The 19,749-nt window shown below is 45.1% G+C and overlaps 1 protein-coding gene and 1 non-coding gene across 2 annotated transcripts; both read left to right on the top strand.

Moving 5' to 3' along the window:
* Positions 1-563: 563 nt before the first annotated feature.
* On the top strand, positions 564-18,988 carry C18H13orf42 (chromosome 18 C13orf42 homolog). Its single transcript, XM_028161728.2, has 4 exons — positions 564-968; positions 15,303-15,450; positions 17,606-17,837; positions 18,814-18,988. Exons 1-4 carry the CDS (start codon positions 564-566, stop codon positions 18,986-18,988), a joined length of 960 nt encoding a protein of 319 aa, XP_028017529.2.
* TRNAG-CCC (transfer RNA glycine (anticodon CCC)) lies at positions 8,426-8,498 on the top strand. The gene has a single exon. It is a non-coding gene; the product is annotated as a tRNA-Gly (tRNA).
* Positions 18,989-19,749: the final 761 nt, after the last annotated feature.

Raw genomic sequence — 19,749 nt, 5'->3', positions numbered from 1 at the left:
ACTGGATTTTACCTCAAGCAACACGCTGTCATCGGTTTAGTGCTGTCTTTGAAAAGCAGGATTTCATTTTGGAGACAGGGAATCAGGACCAGGGCCAGATCAGCCGAGGTGGAAACGTAAAACTGCACGCCACGATCAAGTCAAATCGAGGGAGACCACATCCAGAAATGAAAAAGGAAAAAGAAAGAAAATAGCTGAGCAGGAAACGCAGTGTCATGTGTTCTGCATCCAGCTGGGGCCTTCGATGGAAGAGCGTGGAAGGTATGCGCACCAAATGGTGCATAAAGCCAGCCAGGGAGCTTGCTTTTAAGCTCACAGCGCACTCCCTCACGTCCTCAGGTGGTTTATGGCATTTTGGTTATTGGATGTAAGCCCCCCCCCCCCGATGAGAGATGCCCGGGTCGCCCGCCTGACCAAGCCCACACTCGCTGGGATTCCAAGAATCAGAGGCCTCCGGGAAGACAGATGGCAGGAGGCCTGCACGTTGGCTCCTGGGCCCCCAGCTAGATCAAGTGGCGCTGCGCAGGCAGCTGGAAGGCACCCACAGAGAGAAACCGAGCACCATGCTCAGAAAGCTCCACTCCATCTTTCACTCCGGCCCGCAGAGGAAGGCGGAGGTGGTGGAGAGCCCTTACTACGACTGCGCCAGCCCCCCGGTGAGGCTGATCCGCAGCAGCTCCATGTACGTGGTCGGGGACCACGGCGAGAAGTTCAGCGAGTCTTTAAAGAAATACAAAAGCGCCAGCAGTATGGACACCGGCCTGTACTACCTGCAGCAGGAGGGGGACCGGGCGTGGATGTACTCGCGCACCCAGGACTGCCTGCATTACTTACAGGAGCTGCTGGCATTGCGCAAAAAGTACCTTAGCAGCCTCAGTGACCTGAAGCCCAGCCGCGCCCCGGGCATCTCCTCCACCTCCTCGAAGTCCTCCAGGGGAGGAAAGAAGTCCGCCTCCAAAGAAATAAAGGTGAGTGCCGCCGCCGAGAAGTACCATTGACATGAGCGCTTTTCCGAGAGCCTCTGACGCGGGTTGGAGCCCTGGATCATCCACGCGCAGCTTAATTAATCTGCACCTTCTGGCTGACAGCTCCATCCACCTCAGAGACTCTCCACTGCCATCTCGCCAGCCTGGGAAGGATGGCCGGTCCCATGCTGAGTTTTCACGTGGAGACCACGGGGAGGAGCAGCTTCCGGCATCCACAGAGCAGCCTGTGGGGAGGACTCGGGCTTGGTGTCAGACAGACGGTGTGCAGGGTACATCTGTCACTTACTGCCCACTTCCTGGGTGAGAGAATGCTTGTATGATGTTTGAGTGACAGCATGTGACTTCCCAACAAGTTTTTGTTATTTTTATTATTACCATCACATCTAAAAATCCCAGTGAAAAGTGAACATTTGGAGGATTTGCTCTGTCTGTTCCGTGAGCCCGAGTATTGGGGGGACTCGGGCACAGCCTCAGAGAGAGTCTGTGACTCGAAGGAAACTGAATGACAACTTTGTTGGGCACTGGAGGCTTCCAGCCCAGGCAGACCAAGCAGGAAATTAGTGAAAGAAAGAACCTGCATTTATCTCATACTTATTACAGTGTTTGTACACATTACCTTTTCTTGAGATAATTCCAATAATGAATAATGCCAGAAGGGAAGGGGGGAGAAAGTCCCTCTGTATCGCAGAAGAGCAAGCTGAGCCTCAGTGACCTGATTTTGCTAAGATCCCCGACTCACTGTTACTTATTCCTTTGTTTCCTCAATTAAAAAAAAAAATGAAGTTTGAGGCTATTTTAAATTGCCATCGATTGTTCTCCTGGTGACTGGGCTCTAAGGTGTTCAGAGCAGGCCTGTGTGGCCCAACAATGCCCCCCCCTCCCACCCCAGAGTGTCCTGCAGGCCTGCAAGTCCCATTTACACTGAGTGACCTACTGGCCTGTTACCAGATCTCTAGGGCTTGGTCTCACCCAACTGGTTTCAACTGTCTGCATTTTATCCCAGGTGGGAGCAGTTTAAATAACCATTTGAACTCCAGAAGTAGGGCAGTGTTGGGGCCAATACAAAGTGTCTTACTCTTAGGTTCCAGTACTGCCTCTGTGGCCAACCAGCTGCGGATTTGTGGGCCAGCCCCCCCTCCTTCGGGGCCACCTCCGATGACAGAGGGGTTGCCGTGATTTCTGGACTTCCAGCTTGAGCATCCTGGGGTCCTTGGTTCTGGTTAGATTCCCACCAGGCACTACATTTTCCTGCAAAATGGAGTCCTTTCTTGGTAGAACCTAGCGCTCTTCCTCTCAGCTCCAATCCTAGTTCAGCATCTGAAGACAGAGGGAGGGGTTAGAGGTAGAACACCAGCTCTGGCCCTGTAGGGATGGCTGTGAAGAGGGTCCAGTCATGATGCAGTGCAGGGATTTCCTCGGGAGATGTCTCTTGCCACGGTGTAACCAGGAGAGAGGTTTTATGTTTGTTTGTTCTTATTTGAAGTATAGTTGATTTACAATATTGTGTTTGTTTCAGGTATACACTATAGTGATTCGGTATTTTTGCAGATTATATCCCATTATAGGTTATCACGAGATAATGGGTATAATTCCCTGTGCTACACAGTAAATCCTTGTTGCTTATCCATTTTATGTATAGTAGTTTGTTAATCTCATACCCCTAATTTGTCCCTCCCCTCTTCCCTCTCCCCTTTGGTAACCAAAATTTGTTTTCTATATCTGTGAGTATGTTTCTGTTTAGCATATACGTTCATTTGTATTATTTTTTAGATTCCACACATAAGTGATAGCATATAGTATTTGTCTTTCTTTGTCTGATTTATTTCACTAAGTGTGGTATTCTCTAGGAGAAAAGGGACCCCTCCTACACCATTGGTAGGAATGTAAATTGGTGCAGCCACTATGGAAAACAGTATGGAGGTTCCTAAAAAAACTAAAAATAGAACTACCATGTGATCCAACAAGCCGACTCCTGGGCAGATATCTGAAAAACACGAAAACACTAATTCGAAAAGATACATGCACACCATTGTTCACAGCAGCATTATTTACAATAGCCAAGACATGGAAGCAACCTAAGTGTCCATCAGCAGATGAATGGATAAAGAAGATGTGAGACATATATAATGGAATATTACTCAGCCATAAAAAAGAATGAAATACTGCCATTTGCAACAATGTGGATGGACCTAGAAAATATTATGCTTAGTGAAATAAGTCAGGAAAGAGTTTTAAAATGGCTTTGAAGTAAGTCAGATCAAGGCCTGAATTTTAGGTCTGTATTTAGCAGCTGTGTGCCTTTGTCAGGTTAAGTTTCTCTCTCTGGGCCTCTATTTCTGGAGCATACAAACGGAAATAAGAATATACCTTGTGAGGAGGAAGCAAGATCCGGCCTGTGACAGGACCTGGCACGTACTAGGTAGTCCAGTGTTCACTGCTCTGAAATGTATGGTGCAGGAGGTGTATAGGAGCCTGGAGACAAGCTGCTCTCCTTCCCTACTGCTCCCAAAGAAAGAGCTGTCTGCTGGGCGTGCCTGAGAAACGGTGGGTGAGGTCTCCGTGGCTAGCAAGGTGGCCTTCCTGGCTCTCTGTGTATGGCAGGGGCAGGGAATCCGGAGGGGCCCTTGCTTCAGGAATGTCATCACCTTCCTGCATTGGTAGAAAACACTTGCTGATGTTCAGATTTAGGGCAAACTCTGTTCTTTTCCCTTGACCCCCTGTTATGTGCTGAATCTTGTCTCCCCCAAATCCTATATTTAAGTCCTAACACTCAGTACTCAGAAAGTGACCTTGTTTTTTTTAATAAATTTATTTATTTATTCATTTTTGGCTGCGTTGCATCTTTGTTGCTGCGCACGGGCTTTCTCTAGTTGCGGCAAGTAGGGACTACTCTTCGTTGCAGTGCGCGGGCTTCTCATTGTGGTAGTTTGTCTTGTTGCGGAGCACGGGCTCTAGGTGCGCAGGCTTCAGTAGTTGTGGCACATGGGCTCAAGGGCTCTAGAGCGTAGGCTCAGTAGTTGTGGTGCATGGGCTTAGTTGCTCCACAGCCTGTGGGATCTTCCTGGACCAGGGCTCCAACCCGTGTCCCCTGCATTGGCAGATGGATTCCCAACCACTGCGCCACCAGGGAAACCCTATATAAATTTCTTTTAAAGAAAAATGTGTAACGCTGGACACCTTTCATATGGTTAAGTGCCAGACAATAATCAGAGTTCTTTACATCAGAGCTTTCTGTGAGCTCTTCCAAATGATCATTTATATAAACCCATAACAATTCATCCAAAAGTCTATTAAGCCCTAATTAATATATTTTTAGAACACTTTTTGAAAGTATATTAGTAGAACACTAGAAAATGAATTCCTTAAGAGGTCACGGAGGCTCTAAAAACACTTCATTTAGGAATCAGGAGAGTGTTTGTATAAAAGGTTTGACAATGATCTTTTATTTCTTAAAATATAATATCCTCTTTAAGTAAAATACTCATAAAAAGTTTAAAATTTACCATTTGAACCATTTTTTAAGTGTACAATTCACTGACATTAAAGACAGTGCTGTGTAGCCCACTACATCCATTCCCAGAACTTTCTCATCATCCTAGACAGAAAACAGTGACTCCCCATTTCCCCTTCCCCCAACTTCTGGAAACCTGTATTCTACTTTCTGTCTCTATGAATTTGGCTATTCTAGGAACCTCATATAATTGGAATCATACAGTATCTGTCGTACTGTGACTGGCTTCTTTCTCTTAGCATAATGTTTTCAAGGTTCATCCATGTTGTAGCCTGTGTCAGAACTTCCTTCCTTTTTACGGTCCATGAGCTTGGGCTTTGATGGGAGGTGAGGAGGAAAAGTTGGAGATTATGCTGTGACTTTGCCCGGAGTGCTCATCAGCATTTGGGGTCCTCACTGAGGACAGCTCCCCACGGGTTTAGAGCCAGATGTACAGGTAAACAGCCAGCATCCCTCTGTGAGAACTGGGCCACCTAAGTGGACCTGGGTGGACCACGGTGTCTGTGCTGCCGGAGAGGCTGTTTGGGGTTGGCTGCAGTGCCCCAGGGAACGCTACCCAGAAGATTTGGGCTGACATTTTCCAAAGCCAGGGTTCCTGGTCACCCACCACAGCCAGAAGAAATTTCATTAATTCACCTGTGAAGCATATAGATCTGAACAGCTTCGATCCCCCATATGTCTGCCTGGATGAACCAGCTGCAAAATGCACACCCCTCCCAGCACCAACCCCCCTCCCACCCTGCTCCAACTAAAGAAATTCACCTGCTACAGGAATGATTTAAACAGAACCAGTGGAATTCTGGAGAATGCCTGCCAAAAGTGATTGATTTTTATTTCAAGTAGTTTTGTTCTGATAATAGTTAGCTTTCAGAATCAATTTTCTATCATTGGCCATTCAATCCTGGTTCATGAAATAAGACCAAGTCAACAGCAAATAGATTTCTTTTTCTCCTCTATGGTAGAAAGATCTGAATCCAATTCATCTAAAAAGATTCCAAATCATCCATATATAAATTGCATATGCAATGGGAAGAAGGTTCTGAATCGGTTCCACACCACTGGGATTAATTTTTCAGATCTGTTGGGGGGACTTTCTACAAACACAGTGATATTAAAGTGCAGGTTTTCTGTGAGCATCAGTTACTGGAGGTCTCTATCACTTGGCCTGTATCTGGTTAGCAGAGTTGAAGGGCAGTGAACATTCAGTATGAGCTGCAAAGACTATTCTATTATGCTTGGCAGCACTCTCCAGAAGATGGCAGACAGTAAAATAATCATTGATAACAGAGCATCCAATTCCTGCAGCCCCTCTCAGTCAGACCACAAGACAGGTAACTATATTCCCCAATCTACCTTCCAGACATGTGCCGTTTGCTCAGCCTAGAAACAATACAGTACTTCGGCCTCCGTTTTTCCTCTCTACCACACCCCGCCCACCTGGCTAACTTCTTGTCTTTTAAGAGAGCAGAGAAAGCACTGCCCCAGGAAGCCATTTCTCATGTCCACAATCTAATGCAGTGGATGTCCTCCCTCTCTGGGTCTGACCCTTATCTCAGCACTCAGCACCCAGCACCCAGCAGTCAGCACATAGCACCGTAATTGTCTGTTCATTTGCTGTGTCTGCTACTGGCCGTGAGCTCATTGAGTGGGGCCACCATGTCTTACTTCTTTTTTTATCTCCAACCTCTAGTGCAGCTCCAGGCATATAGTAGATGCTCAATAAACTAATAACCCGAGAAGCTCCAATTGTAATTTAAGAATGGAACTTTACAAAGTTTGATGGAAGACCTGGAAAAGTAATAGGTCTGTGGTTTTCAGTGAGTGGAAAATTATCTTGTTTTTAATGGAGTAGAATATAGTTTGGGGACATTCATATGGAATGATCCTAATAATTAAAACATCCCACATGTAATGGATCAGAGTTTACCATCAAAAAGACACATTTTTAGGTAAACATTTGTTTCCGATTATTAAGTTATATTTGCTCATTAAATGAAATTTATAACACAGAAAAGTGTAAGGAAGAAAATAAAAATGATCTAGAATCCTATCTCCTATCATCCAGAGACAATCACTATAAAATATTTAAGTATATTTTCTTTCAATCATTTATTTCTTGTATAGTTGCAGATATGTATATTAGGGCTGCCAGGTAAAATAAAGGATGCCTATTTAAATTTGGATTTCAGATAAACGATGGATTTTTGTAGTATAATTATGTCCATATAATATTTGGTGTCCATTTATACTAAAAATTTATTCACTGTTTATATAAAATTGAAATTTAACTGCCATTCTATATTTTTATTTGCTAAATTTGGCAACCCTAAAGTGTGTATATGTATAAATTTACTAAATTTGGCTCATACCATATACTTTTTTATAATTTATATTGTGAGTTCTTTTCTATCTCATTAACTAGTTTTTGAAAACTGAAAGTATTAATGGCAAAAAATATAACAACTCACATTCTTTAAACAATTGTTAAACATTGTAAATAAATTCATCTTACTCTGTCTATAAGGCATTTTTAAGCAGTGATTCCTAAAAGAGTGATTAATGGGTCAAAGGTGAAAGGCCATTCATTTTTAAAGATTCTTTTACATATTGTTTTCCAGAAATATTTTATAATTTACACTTTTATCAACAGTGAGTTAGAAAGCCCTTCTTATTGCATTTTATCAGCACCAAGTAGTGTCATTAATTTTTAAAGTTTACTGATAATAATAGATTAACTGCTTTGTTTTATGTACTTTTTTTGGATTATTGCTTAAGCAAAGAATGACCCTTTTATTTTATCAAACCAATGTGTACTTCTTGTTTAATGGATTGCCCGTTCATGTCTTTATACATTTTTTGGCTCTACTAAATATTTTTATTTATTTATCTGGACTCATATTAAGGATGTGAGTACATTGTCTGCCACGTGTGTTAAAAATATTTTCTCAAAGTTATGTATCTTTTAATTTTACTTAAGAGTACAATTTTATCATTACAAATACTATTGATTTTTATGTAGTCAAATATGTCAACTGTTGTCTTTGATACTTCGTTGCTTCCTGCTTAGAAAGTCCTTCTATGGCTCAAGGTCAGTTGCATATTTGCCAGTTTTCTCCTTTTTTTATAGTTCCATTTAAAAAAACCCAACCCTCTTATCTATTCAGCAATTTATTTTTACATGTAGTGGGATGTGAGAATCCAACTTGAAATTTTCCCAAATAGCAAAGTTTCAACACCATTTATGGACAAATCCACCCCTTCTCTCGTTGGATTGTGATGTTTCACGTATCGGGCGTGAAGATTTTTATACTATGTTTCAAGCATATTAATTCAGTTCTATTAGTTAGGCTTCGAACAGTTTGATAAATATGAGCAAAAAACCTTCACTTAGTGTTGAACTAAAGTGAAATGGTCATTTAGGTGACATTTAAGGGGAGGAGTTACCAGGTCCTAGCAAAGGAAACAATGGCCTTCAGATTATAAAGCGGGAGAAAAAAGACTAAGCCTCAGACTGTGAGTCTGAAACCTCTAATACTAAAGACAAAAGACGTGCAGCTACGATTCCAAAATGATTGTAATGTTTAGCTATGAGAGGTAATTCCCAAGTTTAGTTATACTACAGTTTGTGACAAACCTCGTCCTTTCTTTTTATCTCTTTGGGCTGATTTTCTCAGCTCTATTGTCTATATCACTATTTTTTTCCTTCAGCTCTGACAAGTCTACCATTAGCGTATCTATTGAAAATTTGGATGTGGGTATGTGTACATATGTATTTAAATTTCAGTGACTATACCTTTTCCCAAGTTGTTTGTTTCTCAGATTTACAGTTCTCATTTCTTAAGCTCCTATTCTTTTATCACAAACCCCTATTCAATGATGGGTACACATTTCCTTAGGTGATGTAATATAAAAGGGATAAGATGGGACTTCCCTGGTGGTCCAGTGGCTAAGACTCTGCACTCCCAATGCAGGGGGCCCAGGTTCAATCCCTGGTCAGGGAACTAGATCCCGCATGCATGCTGCAACTAAGAAGTCCACATGCCACAAAGAAGATCCCACGTGCCGCAACTAAGACCTGGCACAGCCAAAAAAAAAAAAAAAAAAAGGATAAGATAAGTATTGCTTTGGACTTGATCTTGAATAGCCATTTCAAGGATGGCAGAAGGAAAGAGGATGTATTAGAGCTTTTAAGGTGTATCCTGAAAAGCTTCTTTTGAGGACATTAAATTGCTTGTGGATAAATTTGAGCTGTTTTGCATTTCATTTCACCCAGCTGAATGATCCAAGGGAAAATGATCTCTCCAATCCAGACCAGTCCCACATTTGATCCTGGAAATTTCATCACAATGAACTGACAGTTTGATTTCCAGGTACGATTAGCTCAAGACAGTATTATAAGACTCCATAAAAATAAGGAGTACAGAGTTCTCAAAATTTGCTAAGTTAAATCCAACAATATACATTAGCAACATGCAAACTGGTTGGAGAATATAAACATATGATAATGGCATGTATATAGCATACATTCATTAATTCAAAAAATTATTCCGTGTCAGGCATTGAAATGGGTGTTCCACATTCATAGATGGAAAGACAGTCCGCCTGCCCTGATGCAGCCCATAATCTGAAGCTGCAACTCTCAGCATCATTGCCTGAACCACACTGGTGTGTTGGAAGAGAAACACGTAGAATTACAACAAGAATGTTGGAAGTTGGGTATATCCGACAACTTGTCTCATGTAGGTAGTGGTTGGCAGTGAGCGTCTATCCAAAGACAGTCTTATCTGTGAGTGCTATTTGCCAAAGCTATTTCATAGACGAGGTTAAGGATCACGGGTCTAGTGTGGGGCTCTGAGGGTATAATACAACGTTGCTGTCCACACAAGGCAGAATATGAGCATAGAAAAGATGTGTGTGGGTCTGTCTGCTGCAATGAGTGAAAGCTTCGGAAAGGAGGTGCCTTGTGAGTTGGCCCTCTGAAGAGGTGGGGGCGGGGGGAGTGACTCCAGGAAGAAGAGGGGAGGAAGAGGCTAGATGTTTAGTGGTGGTCCTCTTGATGTTGGGTGGGTTTAGAATGTCCCCCTACCCTAACCTCTGACACAATATTTCTGTTTACAACTGGAAGTTCATTTTGTAGCATCCAGATCTCTTGCAGACAAATACTGACAGATCCCAGAAGAAAGTAAACAGATTGGAGAAGCTCAAGTACCCCAAGGGCAGGTGAAACCGGGCAGGATGGGAGGTGATACGAAATGCAGAAAAATAAATTGCCTTGGGGGACTCAAAAATTAAAATGAGAAATACCGTGGAGCTTGGTTTGGAAAGATGCAAGCGTTCTATCTGGGGAAAGTAATCCAAGACCCAGGCCTGTTGTGAGGGGGTGGGACGGGGAGGCTTGGAAAATGATAACCTTAAGGCCACTGAAGGTTAAAGGGGAGTCGGCAATGCAGTACAGATGGCTTTCAGAGAAAGCGCCTTCCCCTGGGGCTGCGGAAGCGCTGCTGGCGAAGGAACATGAGCCCTGCGAAACCCAGGCCTGAGCAGGGGCCACAGGAAGCAGCCTGCGTTACACGCAGCCTTTCCAAAGTAGTTCAGTTCTGGGCTAGGAAAAAGTCAAGATCGGGGGGTGGCGGGGCGAGGCAGTCCACTTTTATTTAGAGTTCTGAGTTCAGAGAGGGAGAACCATTTGGGTCTCACCCAGGGGTGTTGATGACTGACGCCCCATTTTGTGCAGCCCCTGCTTTGTAAAGTAGATTTTCTGTGATGTTAGCCTGAGCCCTGAACCCTGAGCCTCAGTTGTGCAGCTCTTGTGCCTTGGCTGGAGACCAAGAGAAGGTCATAGTAGAGGCCAGAAAGGCCCATGGAAGCTGCGGGAAAGGCAGGAAAAGCCAGAATCAGCCTGAGTTTAAACTAGGACTTGAAAAGGTCCAGGGAGCCTGGACTTGTAGATTAGCCTTGGTGTCACCAAACCAGGCTTGTTTGCCTGATTCACAGCAAGCCCGGACTCTGAGATGCCGAGATTTGCAGCAAAGAAAGGGTTTATTCACAAGGCAGCCAAACGAGGAGACAGGAGAACAAATTCAAATCCACCTCCTGGAAGGCAAGACGCTCAGGTATCTATGAGGTAAAGAAGCAGGGCGGTCTGGGGTGTGGGGAACTAAGGAAAGGGTGGGGTAATTGTCGTTCTGTGCAGGTGTAACTAGCCTACAGGCCTCTGCACGTCCAGAAATGGAGGCGCCTAGCACCATCTGAGGGTGGAGTTCTCAGCCCTCTGATGTCAAAATGTCACCGAGCAAACACTCGCGCATGCCCGGTTGGAGGGTTGGTAGTCCTTTCCAGCCTTAACTGGCTCAGCTCCAACTAGACACAGGTGATGCCAAGTTTCTGGAAAACAACTCAGGCAAACACCTTGTTTAGCCTCCATGCTTCTTGGAGGACAGGCAAGTCTTGTAGCAACAATTAAAACAACCTTGATGTGGGAAGACAGGTTACAGGTGAAATGGATTTAACTGATGATTACCCACAGTTTCATTGGTACTCAGATAAATCATCACAAAATTCATTTGGAGACATTTAAAAGTATACTTTATAAAGTACAATAGGAGATTTGTTAACCGAATCTTACTTAACTGACCTGCCAGATCACTTGATGCTTACCGTTCTCTCTGTAAAGCGAGCTGAATATTTACAATTAGAAGCCTATACTAGGGTATTATTGGCAAAATGCAAAATGATGTATGTGTAAGCACTAATTGTAACAGCAAAAGATTTCAAACAACCCGAAGCTCTAACAATAGGGGACTGTAGTTCATTCCTACAGTGTGTCTGTATAGTGGAGAATTGTGCAGCTATTCAAAGGGAAGAGGAGGATCTCTACTGCTGTGAAGTTATTCTTAGGATACACCAAGTGAAGAAAGCAATTCACAGGGGGATATTGTATGCTACCTTTTGTTTTTTTAAAGAGTGGGTTAATACACATTTGCTTGTGTTTTCAAAAAGAAATGATGGAGAGAGAAACAAAAAACTTGCTGTCTAGTCAAAATGAAGACTAGCAGAGATGAATACCAAACATTACACCCAGGATGCAAACAAAACTGCATGAATACAAACGGAGGAAATTGCCCTCCCCCCACCCCAAGCCAGGAGGTGATTTAGGTCACGTTTGGGAACTGGGTGGGAAAGGTAGGTGCATGCCTATGAGTGGGATGCCCTCATACCTGTAGCTAGTGAGGGGATGGGGCAGAGGGGGGGTGGGGTCCCTTTACCTGGTCTCTATGTGCGGAGCAATGGGAAATACACAGGGACATAAGGGTCCGGGCCCTGTAATCCAGGCGTTTTGTCCTCTTTCTTCATTGACCTGTGTCCTATCCCCTTGGGTCCTGTCCCTTGCGTCCTTGTCTTCATGGAGACACTCCTGACTGCTCTTGCAAATTCAGGGCGTGAGACTGGTATTTAAGGTTTTCAACCTAAACCAGACCCCGAGGTGGGGAGCATGGGCCCTCTTGCTCCCTTCCCTATGCCTGGATCCTTAGAGAGAAGAGGGTCTCAACTGCTCTGTATTAGAATCACCTGGTTATCTAAATTAATTGATCTGGGAAAGGGCCAGTGTAGAGATTCTTTAAGAGCATCCAATGAGGGTCCAACCTCCAGCTGGGATTGGCCTCCACTGTGAGAACCGCCCGGACAGAGATGAGGGGGAGTCATAACCCCTCATAACCATCATCCCCCCCCAACCGGGTCCCCAGACTCCTTCAAGGGGTGGTGCTTTCATTTGCAGGGAAGGAAGGCAGAGCTAAGGAAGGAAGGAAAGCAATTGTTTATTCATTTTCATTTATTTATGTTCCTCCCTCATTCCATGAAGGGCTTGGGTGAAACTGATGAAGGTAATTGAGGCAAGTTGGGGAAATCTCTTTGGGGATGAGACTTGGTCACACAAATAATATCACCAATGTCTCACTCTCCAGCCACACCAGGATCCAAAAGCTCTCTTAACAGAAACCAGCTTTATAACGGTGATAATGTACTGAATGGTCCAGCAGAGCCCCGGATGTGCGGCCCCAAAGAGCAGACTTTTAAGTGCTGGCCAAGGAGCTTATCTGTCAGTGTCTGTGGCTGTGCCCAGGAAGGCAACCACTGCTAAGCACAGCAGAGAGGGTGAGCTGTGCGGGAGTGTTGTGTCCCCAAGCTTGAAATTTTGCAAACAAGAAACATGTTTGAATATTTGGGATAACCAACGAAATGTGCAGCTGAAAGGGTCTTTGTCCATTAGTTTTGATGGACAGAGAGTACAATGGCTGAGGTGGTGATGTATATGCTGGTAATTTATTTTTTTATTTTGTAAATATTATCCTTAGAGGATAATTCTTGAGGAGATGGGGGATATTCACAAGAGGCCACAGTCAAGGGCTTGTGTTAACCTAACTACTGGCAGTGTGCTCATTGCTGTTTTCTTAGCCTTTAATAGTTAAGACACCAAAGTTGACTCTCTTTTAAGCCTTTTAATAAATGAAGGCAATGGATCCAGGCTGCTCTGAGCTTCTGGCCAAAGTCTACTTCCTGGGGACACTGAGGAATGAACAGCTTAGATGAAATTGTAGGGTGACCCAGATGGAAAAGAATATGGTGCCCATGAGCAAGGTTGAGACTCTTGCATTCAGCCAAACACTGATGGCAGTTGCTACTAGGGACTTAGTGATATCCCTTGCATGTGGAGATGGTTTTTGAGATGGGAAAACCTACAGACCTTGCATTTCTATTAAACAATATTCAACCTTCCTTTGGGGCTCAGTTCAGATCATGTGGTTTTCTCGATTCTTTGTTTCTCTCTCTTCCACTTCACAAAAAATTCTCTAAAATAATATGTGCCATCGTAGAATTAGATTAGGTACTGAGGACCATGGAGCCTGGAGGAGGGAAACAGCCCAGGAGAGGGTGGTCTTCCTGGAGAAAGAGCTGTCTCAGACACACCTTGATGGTTGGATAGGAGTTGGCCAGATAAGGCATTCAAGGCAGAGGGACAGCAAGAGAAAACACGGGGAGGATAAAAGCATATGGACCTGCCTCTAGATATGAGCTTTCCTGTTATCTGCCTGCAGGAAGGATGCTGGTGGCCCAGGCTTCTGTGCTCATACAGACTTTCAACCAGCCCCTCGGTTTTTCATTCCAACCCTTGGTGTGCCTGGTGTTGCCAAGTCTGGAGCATTTCTGGTTCCAAGGGTCAAACTGTCCCCCTTCTGAGCTGCTTCAACCACCCATGGTTCTCTGGGAGGGGGGTCCCTCTGCTTTGTTACATCAATTCCCCTGCTTCAACTGCTTTGCATCTGGCAGGAGCTCTTGGAAGTCTCTCTCACTGATGACCTCTCTCTTGTTCTCTTTGACACTGGGTTTCATCTTTCCCCCTGCCCACTTTCATTTTAGTGGGCTCTTTGAAGGGGATGAGATAACTACATGTGAATAGTTTTCCACTTTTAACAGAAAAGGTTCAGTGTATGTTGTGGCTCTCCAAATTTTTTCTCCAAGAATGCTCCTTACAAATATAAAAGGAAAAAATCCTCTATTTAAAAATGTTTCCTGGGAATTCCCTGGTGGTCCAGTGGTTAGGACTCTGTGCTTCCACTGCTGGGGGCACGGGTTCGATCCCTGGTCCAGGGAACTGAGATCCTGCAAGCCGCGTGGCTTCCTAGTGGTACGAATGTTTCCTAGTGGTACAAAATGCATACATTTTACCAAAATCTTATGCATATATAAAGATGTCATCCTTTAGTTTCCTAACATGCAAATCTGCAATTAAATCACTTTCATTTTTAATACCATCCCACTTTCAAAGTGCACACAAAAAATAAAAGAACTCTACATTTGGTCCAAATAGCCCAGGTTAACACATATTGTCTTTCTTTTTTCTCCCTGAGTTCTCTTATTTCCTAAATTCTTCAGGGAGCTTTTTATTAGTTCACATACTGATTCTGTGCCTACATCATGAGTTCTCCATTGAAGTCCACCATGGTGCTTGAACTTCCGTGATGCCGGTCACTGGTGACTGACTGTGGGCTGTTGTGAAGAGAATGATGATGATGATGATGATGATGGTGATGATGATGATGATGGTGATGATGATGATGGTGATGATGGTGATGATGGTGATGATGGTGATGATGATGGTGATGATAGCGTCATGAAGAATGAGTCAGGACAGAACCTGGAACCTAGTTACGCTTTCTGTAGATTTTTTTTTAAACTACTTTAAAGACGTTATGGAAAAACCTGAACAAACTTTTTGGCCAACCCAATATTATTCCTTACACTGTTCAAACAATCACACCAATCTGTCTTCAATTTATTCCATGATTGAACCGCAATTTGGCCACTTTAGGTACTGAAAACTCTTCTGGAATATTTTATTTTCAACATATCTCGTCCCCTCTTTCCTGCTGTGAGCATCTCATCGGCTACCTAAGGAACTGTACAATCTCCTAACTGGGTTTATCAGCAGGCAACAGGCCAAAGAAAGACAAATTATTTTGCCTAATAGTCAATAACAGTCCCTGACCGAGACAGAGGCAGATCTACCCACCCTTTCACTCCCCATCCTGGAGATAATCCGAAATCCATTGACCTACAGCAAGTGCAGATCTGGAGTATCTACCTTCCTTTCAAGGGCACTTATTCAAATTTACCTGCAAATTCATAACTTCACATTGGTTTAGTTTCAGCAACATGTGGTCTTTTTCCATGTCACTTGTGTGTGGGTGCCCTAAGGCTGGCTCAGGCAGCTCTGCTTTCTCCTCTCTGCCCTTCATCTCTAGCAGAAAGCAACGCCCAAGAAGGCCTCACAGTTCAGCGCGGATGCGGCGGAGGCCATCGCCTTCTTTGACTCCATCATGGCAGAGCTGGATACGGAGAAGCGGCCGCGGGCTGCTGAGGTTGACCCACAGAACGAAGATGTGGACTTCGATGGTGAGTGCCATTCCGGTGGCAGGAGGTGGGTGGAGTGGGGTCTCTGGGGTGGACTTTCTCTGATTAAACGGAAACTCACATCTGCAAGCCAAAGCCTGGCCCTGAGCTTGCTCTACTCCTTGGGGCCCTGGCTTTTGTCGTTACTGCGGCCTCTGCTGCCACTCCAGGCTACCCCTTCAATCCTCAGGCTGTATTTGGACAAAAACTCCTTCCCTGTGGTCCATTTTCCACAGTAGAGGTGGAGTGGAATTTTGTAAGGCTCCAGGAGGGAAAGCAATAGGGCAACAATTAAAGAAAGGGATGAGTTGGGAGTTGTTAAATGGGTATAGAGTTTCAGGTTTGTTTTTTTTTTAAACAGCTGTTGTGATTTTTTAATTTAATGTAATTTAATTAATTTAATTTTTTACTGAAATATAGTTGATTTATAATGTTGTATTAATTTCTGCTGTGCAGCAAAGTGATTCAGTTATACATATGTATACATTCTTTTTATATTCTTTTCTATTTGTTTTATCTCACATTATTGAATATAGCTCCGTGTGCTATACAGTAGGACCTTGTCTATCCATTCTATATGTAGTAGTTTGCATCTGCTAACCCCAAACTCCTAATCCATCCCTCCCCCACTCCATCCCCCTTGGCAACCACAAGTCTGTTTAGAGTTTCAGTTTTGCAAGATGAAAAAGTTCTGGAGATCTGTCACATAATGATGTGACTATACTCAACACTACTGAACTGTACACTACAAGATGGCAACATGGTAACTTCTATGTTATGTGTCTTTTACCAGAATTGAAAAAAGAAGAAGAAAAGGGAATAGACAAATTATATTTAAAAATTGGGCTTGTGACCCTACCTGAGCTAGCTTGGCCCTGGGCAGCCCTGTCTACTGGACCCGACTCTGACCCTTCACCCACTTTGTCACCCCTCTGCACCCCTCCCCCCAGCACTCCCCCTATGGCCCTCATGGGCCACCACTCTGCTAGGATGTGTAGACAGGAGAGGGCCGGGGTGCTTGCTCAATCCCAGTCTGGATTGTTGGAGAGGGAGTGAGGTGAAGGCTGAGGGTGAGGCTTTTCTCCTTGCCAAGGTGTGTCACTGGCTGTCTCCTGATGGAGAGCAAATAACTCAACCACATTCATGAGTTGAGCCCACTTTTAAATTCCATTACTCAACTGTCAGTTTCTTTCATCTTCGACTTGCCCCTCATGGTGTAATTAATGATGATTTAATTTAGCAGTTACTGGCCCCTGGTTATTGAGGCAACAGCTTTTGGTACCAATACTAAATAATTTTTAATACTAAATATTAAATATTTTATTTAATGCTCAAAGATTACATTCTTGTGGTGTGTTGTTATTTTTCTAGCCCTGATGGACATGTGTCTGTGAGATTTCGGTTCTCACTGGGTTCTGTGGCGTTTCACGGAAGGAGATACCCACTCCCCAAGCTCACTGTACCCTGCAGGGTAACTGGCCTGCCCCCCTCTCCCACTGCAGCCCCTGACAATGAACAGCCCTCACCTTCGGAGTTGGGCCTGGGGAATCCAGACATTGGTAAAAGGACAATGAAATCTACTGAGGACGCAAGTGTCATCTTCACAGTTATAATTTTTTAATGGAAATGACTTCATGTTTTCTCTCTGATAGCCACAGTAACATATGTTCACTGTAAATCAAATGAATCAAACAGTACACCAAAGTATAAAGAAGAAAATAAAGAATTTGACCTGTAATTCTACCACCTTGAGTTAATAACCACTGTTAACAGTTTGGTGTACGTCCTTTCAAAAAGGCTTTAAATGCACACAGGCCCACTTTGTTACTCTTTTTAAACAAAAACAAGATCTCTTTGCTATTTTTCATCCACTCTTTTCACTTAACAATTTACAATACATCATGGGCATCTTTCCAAGGCAGTAAACATAGGGCTATGTGCTTGTCTTTAATGGACACACGCTAGTGCACTGTCTCCCCAAACGATAACTGCAGAGTTGAATCATCCCCTTTGCTTGGCTCTCCGGGCCTTCCTAAGAATTTCCTGTGTTACATATGGATGTATTGTGGGTTCTTAGCTGGATCCGTCCTCTCCGTGGCCTTCTGCTGCCCCCCGTGGCGAGTCCTCCTTTCCCAGGGGCCCTGCTTCTCTCTTCCAGTGGCCACCAGCTCCCGGGAGCACAGCCTGCACTCCAACTGGATCCTGCGGGTGCCCCGCCGATGCTCAGAGGACATTGCTGGGCACACGGCAGCTGGCCAGTTCCGGAGGAGCACGGAGCGCAGGGACGTCAGCACTCAGAGGAGACTCGAAAGGCACCCCATTTACCTGCCCAAGGCTGTGGAAGGGGCCTTCAGCACGTTGAAATTTAAGCCCAAAGCCTGCAAAAAAGAGTGAGTGCTCAGGTCACATAGCATAACCAAGATGCTCTCATGTGCACCAGACTCTTGGGTTGCTTCTTAGGTGCCCTGAACCCCCATCTTACATGGAAAAATCATTCTTTTGTGTATGGGGGGAGGGAGGTCTTAGTTTAAAACATTTTTTGATAGTCTTATATTCACAGTCTAGCTTGGCTCACCACTGTCCCCACCCCTAACTGTACCTTGAGCTCTGGACCTGCCTCTCCCTTTCTGGCCCACTTAGCTCTCATGCTCTGTCCATCCTCTTTCACTCTTTCCCCCAAGTGCCACTGACACACTGTGTGCTGCAGATTTTTAATGAGACTTTGGGGTTGAGGAGGGCATAGCACCATGAGGGAAGTAGCACGGAACCAATTAGATGGCCCTGCTGTAGAAAGGCATTGCCAGGCTCGGATGGAGAACATCTCGTTGACTGGGCCCCTCCTGGCCCTCCTGCCACCATCTCTTGGCCTCTCTTCCTACAGATCCTCCTCTCCCAAGACGAGTTGCCATCTCTAACCCCCAAATCCCTGTGACTTACTCCTTCAGAGAAGTATGTGTGCTCCTGATCTGGCCACCATGGGCCATGCTGCAGGGAGCTCACCTCTCACAACAGAAGGGCCTGTCTCGGCTCGTCCACCTGTCTTCCTCTGTTTCTACAAGAGCCGTCCAACTCTGATGGGTTCAGGGGTTTTCTAAATGGCAGTTTCCTCCCATAAAAATGGACTATGTACTGGACATATTAAAACCAGGACTCAACCCTCATCACCCATCCTTCCCCTCCAGGGCCACGTTGAGGTCCAGCTGAGGTCCACCCACAGCCCCCATGATGATACTGCTTTGTCCTCCATGAGGCCCAGCACTAGGCGAGCATCCAATGGGCTCCGTCAGGATGGTAAATCGGAGCATCCATTCTCCGTGCGGCCAGCCAAGCCAGACTTAAACCCTTTGCCTCATTCCTCCCTTCCAGCCTGGTGAGCTCCAGACAGATCCTCTTCAACTTCTCGGGGGACGACACGGACTGGGACGCAGAGCTCTTTGCGCTGGAGCCCCTGGCATCCCCGGGGGAGGACCGCTACGAGACAGAGAACCCCAGAGGGCAATGGCTGCTTCGGGAGAGACTCTGGGAACGAACAGTGCCCTGACGGCCTCAGTCCCGCAGCCTGGCTCAGGCTGGGTTCCCCCGAAGGCGTCTGCTTTCACTGCAGCAGGAGGTGTCTGGTAGAGTTAAAAGTGGAAATTGTCACAAAGTCAGGCCCAGGAGCACACTGCCTGCCGGTGCCCAGCCAGTGCCAAACATACCCGTGGCCTCCTGGAGGGCCTGCCTTAGGGGCCTTCTGGAGCTTGGCTTTCCCAGCACGGGCGAGTTGGCTGGTCATTACAGCCCTGCTGGTCTTCAAGAGCGGAAGGAACGGAAGGTCCAGGCTCACTCCCGGCCTCCCCTGGCCTGTCCCTGGCTCTCCATGCATGTGTCCAGGTGGCTGCGAGCGTCCCACTTGGTACAGGAAACCAGGAAATTTGCCCATCATGGATCTCTGGGCCAAAGTTTTCAAAGAGGCAGCACCTCTCCCCACAGGGCTCAGAAACGTTATGGTCATGTACTGAAGTTGCCTTCTTTTGTGCAGAATGCAGTTTGGGAAGCAGCTTTTTTTCACCCTAACCCTTTTCACAGTGTTCTGGAAACTTCTGCCGGGTTAGGCTGAAGACAAGACCAGTGTCCTGGCAGTGGGATGGAGGAAGGTGTGTGTCCTGCCTGGGCACCCCCAGCCTCCAAAATCCTAATAGATACCCATACAGCCAGTGTATGAATGCTACGCCCCTCCCTTCCCCCAGTTCGGAGGGCAATCAGAACCTTTTGGAATAGAAAGGATTTCTGATTTCCATAACCATCTGAATTACATATTTA

This window comes from Balaenoptera acutorostrata, chromosome 18 (assembly GCF_949987535.1).
Source record: "Balaenoptera acutorostrata chromosome 18, mBalAcu1.1, whole genome shotgun sequence".
Taxonomy (NCBI): Eukaryota; Metazoa; Chordata; class Mammalia; order Artiodactyla; family Balaenopteridae; genus Balaenoptera; species Balaenoptera acutorostrata.
The sequence above is the reverse complement of the archived record's forward strand: the minus strand, read 5'-3'. Positions and strand labels throughout refer to the sequence as shown.

Coding starts and splice junctions, on each gene's coding strand:
- C18H13orf42 (XM_028161728.2), top strand. CDS start 564: ATGCTCAGAAAGCTCCACTCCATCTTTCACTCCGGCCCGCAGAGGAAG. Junction 969..15,302: donor CCGCCTCCAAAGAAATAAAG/GTGAGTGCCGCC, acceptor CATCTCTAGCAG/AAAGCAACGCCCAAGAAGGC. Junction 15,451..17,605: donor CGAAGATGTGGACTTCGATG/GTGAGTGCCATT, acceptor TCTCTCTTCCAG/TGGCCACCAGCTCCCGGGAG.